At 49.2% G+C, this 17812-nt stretch overlaps 1 protein-coding gene across 9 annotated transcripts in view; it reads left to right on the top strand.

Annotated features, from left to right (window-relative positions):
- Positions 1-2309: 2309 nt before the first annotated feature.
- The window catches only part of KSR1 (kinase suppressor of ras 1), a 145049-nt gene continuing 129546 nt past the window's right edge, over positions 2310-17812 (top strand). For 4 of the 9 annotated variants that reach the window (XM_074320249.2, XM_074320248.2, XM_019731391.3 and 1 more), the window contains exon 1: positions 2312-2923. In XM_074320249.2, coding sequence (XP_074176350.1) covers positions 2693-2923 — 231 coding nt within the window. In that variant the 5' untranslated portion in view covers positions 2312-2692. Of the gene's footprint in view, positions 2924-17812 lie in introns of all 9 variants that reach the window. The other 5 variants (XM_074320247.2, XM_074320245.2, XM_088802057.1 and 2 more) reach the window with 3 other exon arrangements.

The raw sequence follows: 17812 nt of genomic DNA, 5'->3' as shown, positions 1-17812 counted from the left end.
TAGAGAAGGCTTGAGTGTGTCTGAGATGAACCGGGAAGGAAAGCTGTGGCTTACTGAACGCTTTCAACAAATCAGAAAGAAGACTGTGTCCACAGAAGAGGAACTGGCTACATGAAGCCTGGTGGGACAGCGGCCAGGGAGCTGGGGTTTGCCCAGTCTCCAGCGCTGACTGCTGCTTGCCATGGTAGGTGTGGATGCCACAGGCAGGCAGCGGTCTTCTCAGGATATGGCTTTCCATATAAAGTGGCCCTGGGGGAAAATGTGTTGACCAGGCCTCTATGGCAATTACAAGCTTGATGTAAAGGCATAAATAGGCACTTAATCAGGAAATCTCTTGGGAATTGAGTTAGAGTGAGTCATTTGCTCAAGCCTGGCAGCTCTGGCTGCTGAACAAATAGAGGTTCTAAACCAGCCAGGCTGCGCTGTGAGCCTACTTACCTGACATTCGTCTGTGCCAAGGCTTCTCAAAGTTCAGCACCCCAGACCAGCAGCATTAGCTTCACCTGAGAACTTGTCAGAACACAAATTCTCCAGCCTCGCATTCAATCTAACGAAGGGGAAACTGTGTGGGTGGGGTCGGTCACTGTATTAAGGAGCCTTTGATTTTTGAGCCAGGAGATTTTGATCCACTGTCAAGTTTGAGAACCACTGTTATACAATTTCTCTTTCAGGGCAGTTATTACTCTGCCTTAAGGGAGTGGGTGGGTTAAGGGAACAGTCAGGGTTGGAGGGCTTCATACGGAGACACAGCACGCGGAGTCCTGTTACAAATTAAGTGAGGATTGGATCAGTGATTCTTGGTGGAAAAAGTCAGGAATTGGAGAGAAATTGGGGTGGGGTGGGGGAAAGCCTCTTGTGTTTCAGAAAATTTCCAGAGGAAGGGTTAGTTTGCAAAAGCACATTTCAGTTATCACGGTTTTGTTTTTCAGACCTTAATATTTATTTCAAAATTTCAAATGACATGAAAGGAAGGTGTAAAATAAACTGCCAACCAGTACTGACTATATGTATAGTTTGTGCAGGAATATAATGCTGGGACCCTACCTTCTGTCCAATCCTCATTACCCACCCCACAAAAAAAAAAAAAAATGAAGAGAGAATTTACTAAGCTGGCCTGAGAGATAGGAGAAACAGAAACTCAGCATAGGACCTGCCTGAAGAATTAATAAAATGGGTTGCACAACTTTATGGAGTGCCTACTGTGTGCCATACACTGTATTTGGCTCTGTGAAGAGGATACCAAGATAATTTAGCTAGCCACTTGGGCAGCCAAGGAGCTTACGAGAGAAAATTCAGAGAGAGAGTTCCTCTGGTTGGCAGATGTTTGAAGTATGGATGTGTGGGACCTTTGATCTGTGTCTTGGCTTTTCGGTTTAGCCAGATAATACAGCACATGTGAACTGGTAGGAGATGGGAGGGGAGTGTGGGAGTGGTGATTTGATGGGGATTGAATGCTGAGTGAGGAGGCATAGAAAGGCTCCAACAGACAACTACTAGTCTAGAAGGGGTACTGTACCTATTCCCACTGCTGGGATCTGGGGCTCCCTTTAGGAGCTATGAGGTTGGATAGTAACAATTGCTTACATTTACCCAGTAACTACATGTGGCAGCAGTCAATCTAAGTGCTGCAAATACATGAACTCATTCTTCATATGAATCCTACGAGCTAGGTACTATTATAACCCCATTTTTACTGATGGGGAAACTCAAGACCCTCAGAGGTGACCTAACTTTGACAAGTCACACAGCTAGAGAGTAGTAGAGGCTGCATTTGAACCCAGGCTGTCGGCTCCAAAGTGCTCCCAAGGGCACGACAAATCAATGCACCGCCCCAAGCGTCTGGGCTGTCCTGCTGGGTTGGGGTGGCAGAGATGGGACACTTATTCTGGTGGGTACAAAGGGTCTAGAAGAATGCCCTTCAGTCTTTCTTCATGCCTGAGCATTTCCTTCTGCATTCATAATCGGGGGTCCAGTGCTTTGAGAACCCTCTACAGGACAAGCACTTTAGGCCCCTTCCCACTAGATGGCGGCCCCTAAACCCACACAGAAATTCTGGAACCTCCACTGTCCCCATCTTCCGTGGTTTGGCCGCGGCTGAGGAATTGCAGGATGCAAATCCTCCTCTGGCTCAAGGGGCCGTTGGCCCCTGCCCCGCCCCATCCGGGGGTCGCGGGAAGCCCCCAGGATGGAGGCGAGCGTGGGGGACAGAGGTGGGCGGGGAGACGAGGCTCCCCGGGCTTTGGGCGTCCCGGGGAGGAGTCGGCGCGGAGCAGCCACTCCCGGGACACAGAGGCGGGTGCTTTCCACACCGCCAGCACCCACCGCGGAAGGGAAGGCCGGAACGCGGTGCTCCAGGCGCAGGGCGCGGGCTGGGGCTCCGAAGGCGCGGGCCGGGAGGCAGGTGCGCGGCGTGGACTACAAGTCCCAGCATGCCCAGCTGCCTTGACCCGGCCCCTGCTGCCACTTAAAGGCTCCGGGAGCCGCAGCCGTCGGGTCGCCGCGGCTTTCGCTTTGCAGCCGTGGTTGGGCGGGCTGGAGCGGTGAGCTCGGTCGCCGGCTCTCCTCGCGTCCGGGCTCCTGCACTGCCGAGGGGCGCTCCTCGTGCAGCCCTCCCAGCTCGAGGATTCCCTTCCGAGGCGCCCGCGTCCCCGGGCTCCCCGCCTCGGCCACCCCGCGGCCCCGATGCCGAGGCATGGATAGAACTGCAAGGCGCGCAGCGGCGATGGGGGAAAAGAAGGAAGGCGGCGGCGGGGGGGACGCGGCGGCCGCGGAGGGGGGCGCCGGAGCCGCGGCCAGCCGGGCGCTGCAGCAGTGCGGGCAGCTCCAGAAGCTCATCGATATCTCCATCGGCAGCCTGCGCGGGCTGCGCACCAAGTGTGCGGTGTCCAACGACCTCACCCAGCAGGAGATCCGGACCCTGGAGGTAAGGCGGCCGCGACGCCAGAGGATGGGGGACCCGGACTGGGCTGGAAGAGACCGGGGTCTGCAGCCTGGGAAGCGGCCCCCAACACTTTCCTCCCTGCTCCACTTCACTCCTTTCCCAGTTGCATCCTTGAGCCCGGGTCGCCCCCCTTTGAGGCTTCCTCCCTCCTCCACTCGCTGATGCGGCGGCTTGAGGACCCAGGACCAGCCCCTCAGTGCAGGCTTTTGGGGGAGGGGCGGAGTGGGAACTAGGATGGAGACTCCGGGAGACGGTGGGCGGGGTGGGCTGCGCGCGGACATCCCCTGCCTCCCCACCTCCGCCCCCACCCCATTTCCAGCTTGCGGGGCCGCAGGACTCATTCTCTCACTGAGTCACACGCTGGACTTTTCCCTGTGTGACTTAGCGGAGCAGCCGTGGGCTGGGGTGACGGGGCGGGGGTGGGGTGGGGGGAGGTCCCCCTGAAGTGTGAGCAGAGGCCGTCGTTCTCTGCTTTTCCACACGCCCCAGACTGCCTTTTCCCTTCCTTTCCTCTCCTTCAGGTTCTTGTCTGCCGTTTTCAAAAAGTGTTGCTGAAACTGCATTTTTGCTCTTCAGGCATTTGGTGCTTTCGTTTCGCACTGCCACAGCGTTTCACTGCTCAATCCGACTCTCCCCACTCCCCTCCAAACATTGGATTTTAGCTTAGGAAGGATTATGCTGGAGAACGAGCCTTTGGTGAGAAGATGACACTATTTAAGGGCTTCTGATGGAGACAGCCTCCAGTGTAAAGAAGAAATAAGATATACCCGCCCTCCTCTCTCAAATTATAGCTGGGAAGTGCAGTATTAAAAGGATTTGGAAGAAGCAGCCAAAAGGGTTGTTGGGTTCTCTGAAAGGGGAGTCTCCCCCTCCCCCATACACAATAGAGGGAAACTAGTGCATTCCCAACTTGCTTTTGTCCAGAGGCTGGGAAGGCTGTGGAAATCCAGAGACCAGTTAATGGGTAACTCCAGCTTGAAGAAGGGGCTTCACCTTGCCTTGCCACATCTGGCCTTCTGCACATCTGGCGATGTTTTGTTTTATTAGACCCTTAATTTTACATCCTATCCCCCCCACCCCCTTATTGCTAATTGCCTGTGCCAGCTGTCATAGGGCCAGCTGGTGATTTGTGGTAATTATTACAAGACCCAGTCCTCTGTGCACACCACAAACCTGATTCCCTGTTTGATCTAAAATACTCTGGGGTGAGTTTTTCAGTTTTATTTTCTTAAGCTATAAAATGTGGACATTGGAAACATCCAATCAGTGCTGGCTATTATTTTTGTTACAGTTGCTATACCATTACTGACCAGGGCTTTGCTTAAAAATAAAAAACAACCAACCAACAACACCCCCCACAACTGTCCCTTCTGCAGGCATGCTGCTGTTTTGCAAGTGGTGAGAGAAACTGGTTTCTTAAACACAGCCCAGTGTGTTTGCCCAGCAAAGTTCAGTTTTTAAACCAACACAATAGGGGGTCTGTGAGGCTTAGTTCCTGGAGGAGGGGTCGTTGTCCAGCAGTATGTGCCTGGTTGGACTGCTGTGTTGTTGGCGTGAGAACGTTCTCTGTGTTGGCCTCTCTCAGATTGTCCCCATGTCGGTTTGAAGTTCTCCTGGTTTGCAGAGTAGATACAGGAGAACCGTTTGCTGCTTATTCTCTGGAAATGGCGCTTTGCCCTCTTGGTACCCTGAGTTCCAGAGTCGCTCATTTTGACCAACGTGTGGCGTCATGACACCCCACAGCATCCAGCTGTGTAGGTCTCTGAGCTGGTTTATTCAGTGGCCACCCTCCTGAGTGTTTATTGGATGATCAAGCCAGAAACCCATCTGAAGTGCATTTGCAGTGTAAATGGGAACAGCTCCCTGTCTTCTTCCTTGTCATGTGAATTCAGGGCCACCCTACTTCTGAAGGAGGGACCCAGGTTGTTGTGAGGATGGGAATTTAGACCCCTGGAGCTAGTTTGGAGGCCTCAGCCTCCTCACCTGAACAGGGGGGCCGGTGTGGATCTCTGGGTTCTTGTGGCTCAAAATGCTGTGGTTTTGTGAAGGTGCCTCAATTGGGCTGAGGCAGTGTTTGTTATACATTCCTCTGTTTAGGAATATCCCTGTTTAATAAACAAACAGACTCATAGATACAAACAACAGAATGGTGGTTACCAGAGAGGAAGGGGGTTTGGGGAGGATGAAGAAGGTGAAGGGGAGGTCAAATACAGGTGATGGAAGGAGACTAGACCTTGGGTGGTGAGCACCTAATAAGAGTGTACAGATGTGTTATATAGTTGTACACCTGAAATTTATTAATCAATGTTACACTAATAAATTTAATTTTACATTTAATTTTACAAGACTAACAAAAAAATGAAAAAAAAAGTATATTCCCTGTTTAAGCATGGTTCTAAAGTCCAGATTTACCAAACTGATAAAATAGGGGGGAAGTTTATTACTCAAAGATTCCTGATGAGAGGGGCAGTATGGCAGATGGGAAAGCCCATGGCTTTGATTTCGGGTCCAGGTTCTGTCTGTGTGACCTTGGGCAAGTCCCACGACTTCTGAATCTCAAGCTTCCCCATCTGTAAAATGGGGATGAGACTGCTTAAACCTGTTGTGAGTCTGTAAGTCCACATTCTTCCTACTAAGTGATGCTGCCTATAAACTTTCCCTAATGGGGACCCAGTGGCGTTCACGCCACAGGCCACCTTTAGGGGAAGCTACTCCATAGCTGGCTCTTATTTCCTAGTGGTGGGTGACACAGGCCTGGAAACCATCCCCGCAGCTTGGGGCAGTGGTGATGTCCACTCTGGCTTTCTTTCCTGTTCTGCAGGATCCTCTCACATACCAGGCCAGGGCCCCCAGAGAGACAGTGCTTGCAACACTGGATTCCTGGCTTTGGAGAAGGGGCTGAGCAGAGGGCTTGGCTTATGCAACTACGCCAGACTTCTCCCAAAGTCTTAGGAACCCCAGCCCACTCTGGCCCTCGTTAAATAAGCATTCACTGGGAAAAACATCACGTGAGATGCTCCTGGAAGTCCCTGACCCCAGGCCCAGCTGCTGGTGCCGGAGACTGTAGATTGTGACAGCGTGCAGGGCTCAGCGTGCCTGGCTGCCTATGATGACTTTCTCCACCGAGTAGTCCGGTTTGGATCCAAAAGAGTGGAAGGAGCCAAAGTTTAATGTTTGCCTCCCACCTGCCTACCTGGTGCTGGTTGTGTCTCCATCTGATGAGATTTCCTGGAAATCCACTAACGTTCATGACACACATAGTTTTTCTCTTTACGTGGGAAAGGGGAGGAAGACAACATTTGAACGCAGGGTCTGACTCTATAAACAGAAGTGGTGAGGCTACTTCCTCCCAGCAGCACCTGGTACCCCATCTCAATCAGACCCTCTGAGGAGTCTGAGAACTCCACTGAGACAGGATAGAGTGTTCTCATTCCCCACATGTGCTCACGTGGGGTACCTAGCTGGCTTCACAGCTGGGCCTGAAGCCCCACACCAGTTCATTCCCTCATGTATTTGTCCTCTTTGGGTCGGTTCTGTGCTGGGCGCTGGGAAGATAGTGACCCCTCATGAAGATTCCCGTTATGTGGACACTGCAGCGTTGCCCTTTTCTGCCAGCCTACTAGTACTTTCCAGAGACAGACCTCGCCACACCAAGTCTCCCCACCTGTGCTCTTCTAGAAAAAAACCCTAAGCTGATGTGGAGGAAGGGTCCCCAGAGAACCTTGCCCCTAGGCCTCGTGCTAGAGGGGGCATTGGGGAGCTGGAGTAGTTACTGTCTGCACACTGGCCACTTCTCTGAGGAGAATTGACCTTCACTAAGCTCAGCTGTGGCAGACGTCAGAACCCTGCTGTGTGGAGGACCTGAGCTCTCCCTGTGGCCCCCTCCTCATGTCCCCGGAGCATCTGGATAGTGGCACTGCTGGGCAAGGAGTGGAGTGCCCTCTATCCTCACAGATCAGGTCCTGTGGCAGGCATGGACATGTATTCACTTGACAAACCTTCAGTTATTACCGATTTGCCTGCTGAGCCCCTAGCAGCAGCCATTCTGGCAAGGATTCTGAGGTAGATAGGTAGGATGCTCTCCTGGTGTTCAGGGACACTTTCAGGCTAGTAGGGTAGCCAGGCAGGCAAACGATAGCAACTCCAGTACCCTGGCTTGCTAAGAGTGCTTAGGAATTGGGGATATGACTTAACAGTCGGTCAGTCCAACTTCCTAGTTTTACGGGAAATATCCCAGAGTCTGGGTGGTGACTTGTCCCGAGTCACACATCCCTGGCAGCACTGACAGCGCGACCTGGTTTTCCTTTCCCCACCCAACCACTGCCTTGGAGTGTGGGCTTTCTCTGCTTCCTCTCCATCACCATAGTTTTAACCTCTTGCTGGAGCTGCCGCACTGTCCCCTTTGGTGTCAGCTTTTGCCTTGGCAACTTTTTCCTTGGTGAAACGTGCCAGCAGCGTTCCTTGGAGGCGGCCTGGAGAGGGACCTGCAGATTCCCTGAGCTTGGGGGGTGCTGGAGGGAGGCCTTATCAACTCTGCAGCCCAGGTTAGTGTGAATGCTGGGACAGTGATGTGAATGCCTCCTTCTCCTCTGGGTTGGCTCCAAATCCAGGAAAGCCGTGTTCCCCACCACAAGTATGCAGGACCTGTCTGCTGGCTGTGGTCTGGAGAGAGACGGCAGGGACCCTGGTCTTTGGTGGCAGTGTCTGCCATGGTTGGGGGAAGTAACAAAGTCTGTGGCCAAGTCTCTCCGCTGCGCTTTTTCAAAAGGACATTCTTTCAGAATAGGCTGGTGAGAATCTTTTTCTACATTCAGTTCAGAGGGAAAGCTGCACTGGTGCTTTTGGAGTTACAGGACTGACCTTCGTGCATAGTGAGGGCAGACAAGAGCCATTCTCGGTCACCAGTTCTGTGTTGAGCTTTCTGCTAGTCTCTTGGCACGTGTTGCCCCATTTAATGTTCCTAAGGACCCCGATGAGGTTTTATCCCCATTTTGCAGATGAGGACATTGCAGCTCAGAGGGGTTAAGAGACTGAGTTGGTAGGTTGGACCTGGGTTGACTGGTCTTCAGACCTCATGTTCTGAACTTCCCAATGACCTCTAGAAACCATGGTGGGGGGATTCGGGTCAGGGTCATGGCTGCTGAGCCCAAGGAAGTGGCCAATAACTGAAAGGGCCCTCCCAGGGGCATTTGGCTCAGTTCAAGATGACTGGGCGTAGTGATGGCCACCCCAGGCTGTGCAGCCTCTGAGCTCAGGCTTGGGGCTGCTTCCTTAAAGTACAGCCCAGCACACCCTCAAAGACAGGTCTCGGTCAGCCAACTGTGGTGCATCCAGCTCTGTGTGGGTCTTATTCTGAGAAATGAGAAGCTGCCTAGAGATCAAGTTACTCATAATTTTTTCAATGGATACCTGCCTTATTCTTTTTTTGAATAATTCCTCCGATTAGCAGTATATTCTTTAACTTTCTAGTTTTATTAAAGTATTATGAAATACACATGATGGTATATGCTCACTATAGAAAAGAATACAAACGAATAAAAGAAAATCACCTACAATGCTACCTCTCAAAGTTAATTCTTTTTTGTCATAATAGTTAATATTTAATAAGTTCCTGAGAAACGAATGTATAACCTTAAACTAGGCATGCAAAATATGTGGAGCTTTAGCACATTGTTACTCAGATTTTTTTTTTTTAATGGCAAGACGTATTTGTTGACTGATGGACATAATTCAACAGCATAAAGTTCTTCCATTATTGTAGGTCTGGGAATTTCATCCACATGTTCTTATTCTCAGTCCATTGTTTTAAAAAGCCAACGTAAAAGCTTGTTTCTCTCTCCTGTCACAGTCCAGTTTGGATCAGGCAGCTCTCCAAGCAGAGACTCGGCGATGGGGACTCCTGTGTGTGGCTCTGCCCTCTGGGGTCATTCATTTCCAACTGGTATAACCCTCAGATGTAATAAAGATTTTAAACTTACCCCCAAAGAGGTCTGGCCTTTATCCTTGGCTTCTGGAAGGTAATCTCTGTATCTTTGGAATGTCATGCCTGATAGTATTTTTGTTTCTCAGAGTTAATTCTTACTAACATTTTGTAGATATTCTGCCATTGTTTTTATCCTCCATTTGCATACAAATGTACACATGCTTACCATGTGCGTTGCCTTTTCATGTCTTCTGTCTACATCCATACACGTAGATATGCAGCATCACCCTTAGTGCCTGTCTTGGGTGGTCATACCGTAAATTCATCGAACCGGTCACCCATTGTTGGCCACTCAGGCTGTTGCCAAGTGTTGCAGTGAGTGCAGGAGTACATTCCTGGAAGTGGAATGTGCTGGGTCACAGTGTGTGAACACATTTAACGTCATTCCTAGTCTTTAAAATCTTTAGGGCCTACTGTGTTCCCTCCTCCCCAGCAGGAATGACAGCATTTATAAATGGCCGTCTCTGTGCATTTACTCCTTTGCCACTGCCTCCCTGAGGTCGAGGACTGAACAGGAGATGGGACATGGCCCCCATGGCTGAGGTTCAAGGATTGTGCGTTCTCATTTTCTGGTTGCCTGTAGCGAGGGGGCCAACCAATTAGAAGAGGAACGCTGCGCCAAGGCCGCAGGGTGGGGGTGGGGTGCTGGATATCAGGTCTCTGTGTCCAGGGACTGGTTCCCTGTCGGCAGTGCATAGCTGTATGGTGAAGTCTTCATCACTTGGGGCTCATGAAAGACACCTCACTGGATTGTAGCCTGGGTTTCATCACCAGCCATCAATATTGATCAGAGCTATTTGGGGTGCCTTGGCTTTGGGGGTGATGTAGTAAGAGTCCTGGATTCCTAAGAGGGCTACAAAGGATATTAGGATTTCCATGTGGTCCAGCCCTCTTTGCAGATGAGGAAACTAAAGGCCTGATGGGGAAGTGACTTACCAGGAATACATATCAGGGAATAATCTTAATGGACAGTGGAGAAGAGCTTGGTGGTTCCTAATGGAGCACTGAGCTGGGAGTCAGACCTCAGGGCTCACGCCCTGGAGTGAGCTCTTCTACCCCCCTGACTGACGGCAAGCAGCAGCCTGCCATTCCACCTTCCCATGTGTGGGCTGGGGTAGGAGGTTGGTTCCTGGGCCTCAAGGAGTTACTTGCGAGAGGAAGCAAATGGGTTTGTTTTCCTAGCCCTGTCAATATCTTAGGAACTCTGGGGACTGGAGAGATTCTTGGGGAACAGTCTGGGGTGTCTTGTGGGTAGGTATGTTTTGAAAGCCAGTCTGCCCAGGGAGCTGGCTCAGCCTGAATGGACTCTCTGGACTTAACCTAACTGTGTACTTGCAGGGTTTCTCATCCTTCCATTGAAAGAAACTCTGGGACTTGTGTGGGTGAACCCTTACTCTAGGGCTTCCTGTTTGTCTTAAATTTATGCAGTTTGCATTCCATACCCTGATACATTGTTGTTGGTTTTAATGCCAAAATAACAGTTAGAAACAGTTTACCATTGCTTCCAGAAGACACACCCTTTCTCTCCCGTGTCTTTGTGTCTATCTTGGCTTCTCCCCTCTTCCAGATCCCAGGTATACTCGGGACAGATGTTGGCATCAAAAATGCTTTGTCGTTTATTCCCAGACGTGCCTGTTTCTCATCTGTATTAAAAATATCTTAATTCAAGTTGCCTGCAGTTTGAATTAAAACCTAGATGTATGTTAAAATATACATCTGATTTTGTCGTCCTGGCCTTGGTGGGTGGCAGTGTGTTGGAATGGGGCGGATTGCCTTTCAAAGTCCTGGAGCCTAAGTCCTACTGCTTACTCGCTGTCCTGCCCTGCCTCCGCCCTTGCATTTCCCCACCTTCAGAATAATTGTTACGAATGAATTGACTTGTGTTTAACGTTAAAAGAAGGAGAGAAAGCATCGTGCAGCATGTGGCCTAGCCCAGCTATGGTTAGGAAAAAGAACATTTCCTATAGCATAAATTGCAGACTTGACTTTGCAACATTGATCATGAGGGTTTTGCTTTCTGCAAAGCTGATGAGATAAGCTGCTTATACAGTGGTGGGGCTTTCTTTGGCATGGCACCTGGAGGTTTTGAGGCCCAATTTAGCCAATTAATTTGGATTTGGTTTTGATATGGATTAGCAGGATCAGCTTCACTCATGGTACACACAGAATTCTGCTGGCCAGGAAAAAAAAAGTTACAGGTCATATTTAAATGGTGATTGGGGTATTCTCGTGCATTGGGCACTACGTTGAGTATCCCCTCCTACTTTACCCCCCAGACTGGGACCGTTAAAAAGGGTGTAATGTGTCCTTTCCCATACTGTCTCCTGCAAGATTCTCTTGTGAAAGAGGGCTTCAAAGAGTTGAGAATGTGCCACATTATTTATCTCCTTCCTGGAGATTCCTAAAAATGAAGATTCGTGTTTTAAAGGCTCTGAGAAGTACTGCAACAAGGGTTCCCAAACCTATTTGTCTAGGGGTTCTTTCTTCCACTGAATGTAGTTGGGGAAACATTGCCTTAAGCTATGAACTGGGGAAAAGACAAGAAATTATAGGCTTTGTTTCAGTGACTGTTGTTTTCATGATACTGAGGTTCCTTCCATTTGTGTTCCAGTTACAAGCCAGTGGGTTGAGGAAAGGCTGGTAACTCCATATACTTACCCAGCAGTGCGCGGTTGTCTTTTGCTGAGGGAGGTACTTTACAAAGGGAAGCATAGTGTGTGTTCTAGGCACCACACTAGCACTTAAAGACATATTTCACTGAATCCTTCCAACCAGATGAGGAAACTGCCCAGGGAGGTGTGTATGCCTGGAGTCCTTGTGTCCTGCCCCCCTTGGCCCTGCATGCCTGTTAGCCTGGTGCCAAGGGCATGCTCAATTAGGGGCGGCTGGGAACCTCCTCAGAAAACAATCCAAGAGAAATACAGATGCCTGTGGGTGTGTTTGAGCCTGGGGCTGGGGAGGGCAGGGGAAGGGCTGGGCTTCAGACAAGGAATGCTTTTTAAAACAAAAAAGGAAATGCTGGCTCAGAATGGAAAGGAAAGGAAGCAGTTTCCTGTTTCTGGTACTGGCCCTTTGAAAGGAAGAACTCTCTAGCCCCTTGGCCAGTGTAGACCTGGACTGGCCTGGAGGGCCTTTCTAGACATGGGCTCCCAACCACTACCTGAGGTCTCAGAAATAGAGTGCCAGTTCCATCCCTTTTCATTTTCCCCAGATAACCCATCAAATGGATGTGTGGTTTCTAAAATGAATATTTATACATGTTACAAAATGGATATGTCGTAATAGCTCACTTTTACTTTTTCTGAAAGCTTACTCCATGCCTGGCCCCCTAGTTAGGAGTTTATGTGGCATTTGCTCCTCACAACCTTGAGGAAGCTTCTATTGTTACCCCCATTTTACAGTTGAAGCAACTGAGGTGCAGAGAGGTTAAGTGACTTGCCCAGGGTCACACAGCTAAGGAGAGACTAACCTGTGACTTGAAGCCAGACAGTCTTCATTACAGGCCTGTCCTGCCTGACTTGGATTTGTAAACTGTTCTCCCAGCCAGAGAAATCTGTTAGCGTAAAATAAATTTTTTAAGGATTGGTGGCCTTTGTGTGGTTCCAGAGGGCAGACCCCAAGCCTGGGCCAGCCCTGGTGATTCTTAGGTGAAATGGTTGGGTCTGAGTTTACATTAAAAAAAACCACTTTATTATGGAAATGTTGCAACATGCACAAAAGTAGAGAGAGTGCTATGATGCAGCCCCACGTAGTGATTCCCCAGCTTCAGCAATAACCACCGCTGGCCAGTCTTGGCGTTGGGACTCTGAGTAGCCTGGTTTTGAGAACGATGGCGCTGGTCTCAAGGAAGCAGAGTGACCTGCGGAGGTCTTCTCGTCCAGCCCTCTGCCTCCAGGCAGAGCTGTATCTACCCCAGAAGGCTGGGAGGGATCTCGGTGCCTTTTCCCATGAAATGACTGTTTCAATTTCCCCCTGAAGCTTACTCTGCCTTCTGGCAGCCTGTACATTACAGGAAGGCCATCCCATTCGGTAAGCTGAATCTCCTACTGCACCTGAAACGTGTTCTCAGAGGTAGAGTCGAGGAATGGTGCATGACCTTCCACATTCCCACAGCCCCCCACCCCCCAGATGGAGATGAGTGGCTTTAATGGAGACAGGCCACCAGACCCCTTAGAGTCAAACTCTGCCTGTCTCCATTTCCAGTCCTCTCTTCTCCATAGCTCCAGTATCTCCTCTTCTACTTTTCCTTGTTGCTGTATCCACATGTCATGAGATGAGTGTATTTCAGCCGACATTTATTGAGTGCCACGGTGTGTGTCCCTGGGAGAAGAGTCGATGAGGACAGGTAGACCCTGTTCTCTGGGAGCTCCCTGCGACCCTGCATCTCCTCTTGGCGATTCCAGCCATGAAACGGGATCCAGCGCCCACTCAGGAGCTTCCTTATCCCTCGTGGTTCTTCTCGTGGTTCTGCTCCATCCTTCGCGAAGCCTGGTCTTGCCGACCACTCTCTCAGTTCTTTTCTCTGTGGTCTCTTGCCCCCAACAAAGGTAGTTTTCTTTGTGGTTGTTTTTATTTTGCTTTTTGCTGCATTCTTACAAGTGTTTCTCCGGTTCCGTGTCACTTTGCTAGTTGCTTCTGATCTCTGAGTGGGGCGTCCCAGATGCTGTCATGATGTCATTCCGGAAAAGGATGGTCTGGAGCACTTAGTAGGACGTGGAGGGCTTCAGTGAGGACTTCAGGGTGTGCGTGGGCTCGGGGTGGAGAAGGTCATAGTCACATCCTGACTCTTCCTTGCCAGCTCTGTGACCTTGGTCAAGATGCTTAACTCTCTGAAGCTCGCTCTTCTTGTTAGTTAAAAGGGGATAAGATACAGGAGGTGTGATGGACAGTTAAAAAAATTTCAATATTTTTTCACCCCTTCTCATTTAGCATTATTCTAAAACACTTGTCCATGTTTCTCTATTATCTTCCTTTTGGTCATTTTAATTGCTGCATGATATTCCATCCAGTGGATATGCTGCAATTTGCCAAAGCATTTCCCATGTTATTGGACATTTCGGTTGTTTCCAGATTTCTGCTGTTATAAACAATGTGACTGGAATCATATCTGTACAGGCGCCTCTTTTTTCTTTTTTTTTTTTGTTCCTATTCTGAATTCATTTCCTTGGGATAATTCCCAGGAATGGAATTACTGGGTCAAAGAGCGTGGATATTTTTTGTGATGGTAGATGCTGAACTGTTCTCCATTTTATGCTTTTTGAATGACAGCTGTCTTAACAATTGTACTCCTGGGTAAATAGCTCATATTTTCTTTGCAGTCCATTTTGGCCTTGTGCCCCTTCCCCCTTTTTTGGCCTTGTTAAATCATTCCCCATCTTTTTTGTCTTAAAATGCTTTACTGATGTGTAATTGCCAAATAAAATTGTAAGGTATTTAAAGTGTGCAAATCATTCCCCGTCTTGAATTTGCTCTTTCTCTCTCTCGCTCTCTCTCTCTCTCTCTCTCTCTCTTTCTCTCTCTTTCTTTTCTTTTCTTTCTTTTCTTCTTCCATTCATTCAGTGACTATTGAGCATCAGCTGTGTGCCAGGCACTGCTTTAGGCACTGGACAAAAAGATCAGTGAAGAAGACAGACAGAGCAGTTTCTTTACTGGAAAGAAAAAAAGACTATAGAGAGAGAAAAGTGGCCTGAGAAAAAGAAAACTGGAAGTGGGTTAGAGTGATGGCGGTGGGTCGAAGGTTGGTGGTCAGGAAAGCCTCCTTCCCAGAGAAGGTGATGTTTGAGCTGAATCATAAAAGATGAAAACACAGCAGCAGCCTTGTGAAAACCTGGGTAAAGACTATTGTAGGAAGAGGGTCAGCATGTGCAAGAGCCCTGAGGCAGAAATGAACTTGGTGTGTTCAAGGACCAGCTAGGAGGCCAGTGTGCCTGGAACGCAGTGGGAAGTGATGGGCCATGAGGTCTGTGGTGGGCCATGAGGTCAGGGAGGTAGGGGAGCTGGGGGCTGGTCCCCTAAACTTGGGCCATGGTCAAGAATTAATGCACCTTATCACAGACATAGACAATAGTTTAGTGGTTGCCAGAGGGTAAGGGGGGTGGGGGGTGGGGGGTGGGAGATGAGGGTAAGGGGGATCGAATATATGGTGATGGAAGGAGAACTGACTCTGGGTGATGAACACACAATGGGATTTATAGATGATGTAATACAGAATTGTACACCTGAAATCTATGTAATTTTACTAACAATTGTCACCCCAATAAATTTAATAAAATAAAATGGAAAAAAAAAAGAATTAATGCACCAATTCGACAAACAGTTGTCACCCTCGTGTTCTCACCCCCCGCCCACCACCGTTATGTGCCAGGCACTATTCTGGGATATAAGAGTGAATGAGAATGTCAGCTTAGTTGGGGCGGTTTGTAGGTTTGTAGATAAGTAAACCAATAGAAGGTGCTGGTGAAGTGTGAATGAAGGCACAGCTGACTCATCTCTTATCCTGAGGTGTGTAAGGACGCGGGAAAGGTTTCTTGATTTGAACTAAGCTGTGCTCTGTGCTGCCAGCTTTCGCCATGTTCACTGAAAGTCAGTTATCTGCTGTAAGGCCTGGCAGTCTCAGCCTGCCAGGTGGGGGGAGCCTGGACCTCTGCCAGGGAAGGGGCTCTGAGAACTGAGGTTGCCAGCTCAGAAGTGAGGCTGCTGATACCAGGTATGAGTATCTAGGCTCCACTTATGGGAAACCAGCCTGAGAAATAAACATGGGAAACCCCCTTCTTTCTGAGCTACTGTGCCCTGCCCCAATCTTTCCTGACTGGTGAGTCTGATTTTTGACTCTTCCTTAGGAATATAGATGTGGGAACATTGTGCTTCTCATCACGTTCTTCTGTTAGGGTAGGGCAAAGAGGGCAGATGTGAGGTCTGCGCAGATGCTTCAAGATACTAAAATTTGGGGGGCCGGCCGGGTGGCTCAGGCGGTTGGAGCTCCATGCTCCTAACGCCGAAGGCTGCCGATTTGATTCCCACGTGGGCCAGTGGGCTCTCAACCACAAGGTTTCGGGTTTGACTCCTCGACTCCCACAAGGGATGCTGGGCTCCGCCCCCTGCAACTAAGATTGAACACGGCACCCTGGCTGAGCTGCCGCTGAGCTCCCGGATGGCTCAGTTGGTTGGAGCCTGTCCTCTCAACCACAAGGTTGCCGGTTCCACTCCCCACTCCCGCAAGGGATGGTGCAACTAACAGTGGCGACTGGATCTGGAGCTGAGCTGCACCCTCCACAACTAAGATTGAAAGGACAACAACTTGACTTGGAAAAAAGTCCTGGAAATATACTCTGTTCCCCAATAAAGTCCTGTTCCCCTTCCCCCACTCCCCAAAAAAAGATACTAAAATTTGGGACAGCCTAGGATGTATTCACCCAGTGAGCTGTGACCCCATGTTCCAGGAAATGGGGCTGGTGGAAGACATTGACTGCCATTTTGTTTGGAGAAGGCCGGATGATTCGTAAACTACCGGTGTGCTGATGCCGTTGCATTGGGGCCAGCTTTGACCAAAGTTACCTGGCTTCTTGGGTTCCTTGTGCGAGATCGTTGCCAAATGGAGCAGGGAGGACCAGATCCTAGGAATGGAATAACTTGGGTTCCTCTTGTCCTTCTCCCTCAGCTATGGCTGACCTGGGATAAACTTGCCCAATTTTAACATATCAGACTTTTTACAGGAGATCTCTCAGTTGGCTCCTCAGTAATGTTAATCTGATTAGCTTATTTTGTGGATGAGGCAGTAAGGCCTCAAATTACCTAGAATTGTCTGCATTCACATTGTGTTCATTTCATCGCACCCCTTAGAAATCCACTTGACCTTGGGTCTTGTTCAGGGCAGAGAGAAGTCAGAAAAGGCTTTGGTAATGCTCAACAGCATTTGGGAAGAAATGCTGTGTGGAAAAGAGTCTGAAAATCTCCCCCTTTTCTATACCACTTGAACAGGATTAGCTCCACGTTGAAAACAGGACGAGATGACGAGAGCATTGGAGTCTAGATTAGCAGGTGACCATTTCCAAAAGAAAGGAGGTGAAGCAGGTAGATGGCTCCTGCTTGAGGAAGACGATGAGGAGAGAAGCATCCTTGTGTGGGGGAGGGGTGGCGGGTTCAGAGCAAAAGCTCTTATCTGATTCCATCTCAAAGAATTTGGCTTCTGTTTTGAAGCACTCTGGTTAGAAAAGCAACATAATAGCGCTGGGGGCCTGAAGAAGATGGTAGGCAGGCACGGTTTTATTTTACATGTTGGTGGCAAATCTTAGGGTAGAGATGCCTGCGCGCTTGCACACACACTTGATGACAAGTCCCTGGGGAGATTCTGCTTTGGCCCTGACTCACCCTGGCCAAGGGGAATGAACAGAGCAAGGAAGAATCCATCAGTGAATGGAAACTTGTCTTTTCAGGGGACAGGAAACTTTTTCTGTGTGGTTGGCCTGGTGGTTTATGAGGAGAGGTGAGCATTTAAGACAAAGTGCTGGGCTAGTCTTGCAACTGCATCTTTGACAACTTTGAGTTTTAGGAAGTAGTTAAAAAAAAAAAAAAAAGAAAGAAAAAGAACAAAAGAAACCAAAAGCCAAAGACGTCGTTTACTCACAATACCTGTGTGCAGACAGCCATGTGGGCTATGATTTGCCATGTGACTAATGGAAACTGGCTCTTTTGTACCTGTTCATTTTGTACCATCCCCCACCTTTGGTCCCTAAACCAGAGGGGCTTCTGAGTATTCTTAGAAAAAGACTTAGGTGGCCTCAAATGACCAGACCTTATCATGGGCATCTAACAGCTTAAACTAAACTTCCTCTCTGGCCTTGTTTGGTTTAAGCAGTTTCCTGGTCTGGCAGGATTTGTTTTCTTAGCAC

The sequence above is a fragment of the Rhinolophus sinicus genome, chromosome 12 (assembly GCF_057876585.1).
Source record: "Rhinolophus sinicus isolate RSI-liver-muscle chromosome 12, RSI-T2T, whole genome shotgun sequence".
Lineage (NCBI taxonomy): Eukaryota > Metazoa > Chordata > Mammalia > Chiroptera > Rhinolophidae > Rhinolophus > Rhinolophus sinicus.
Note: the sequence above shows the minus strand (reverse complement) of the source record. Positions and strands in the feature narration are given on the sequence as shown.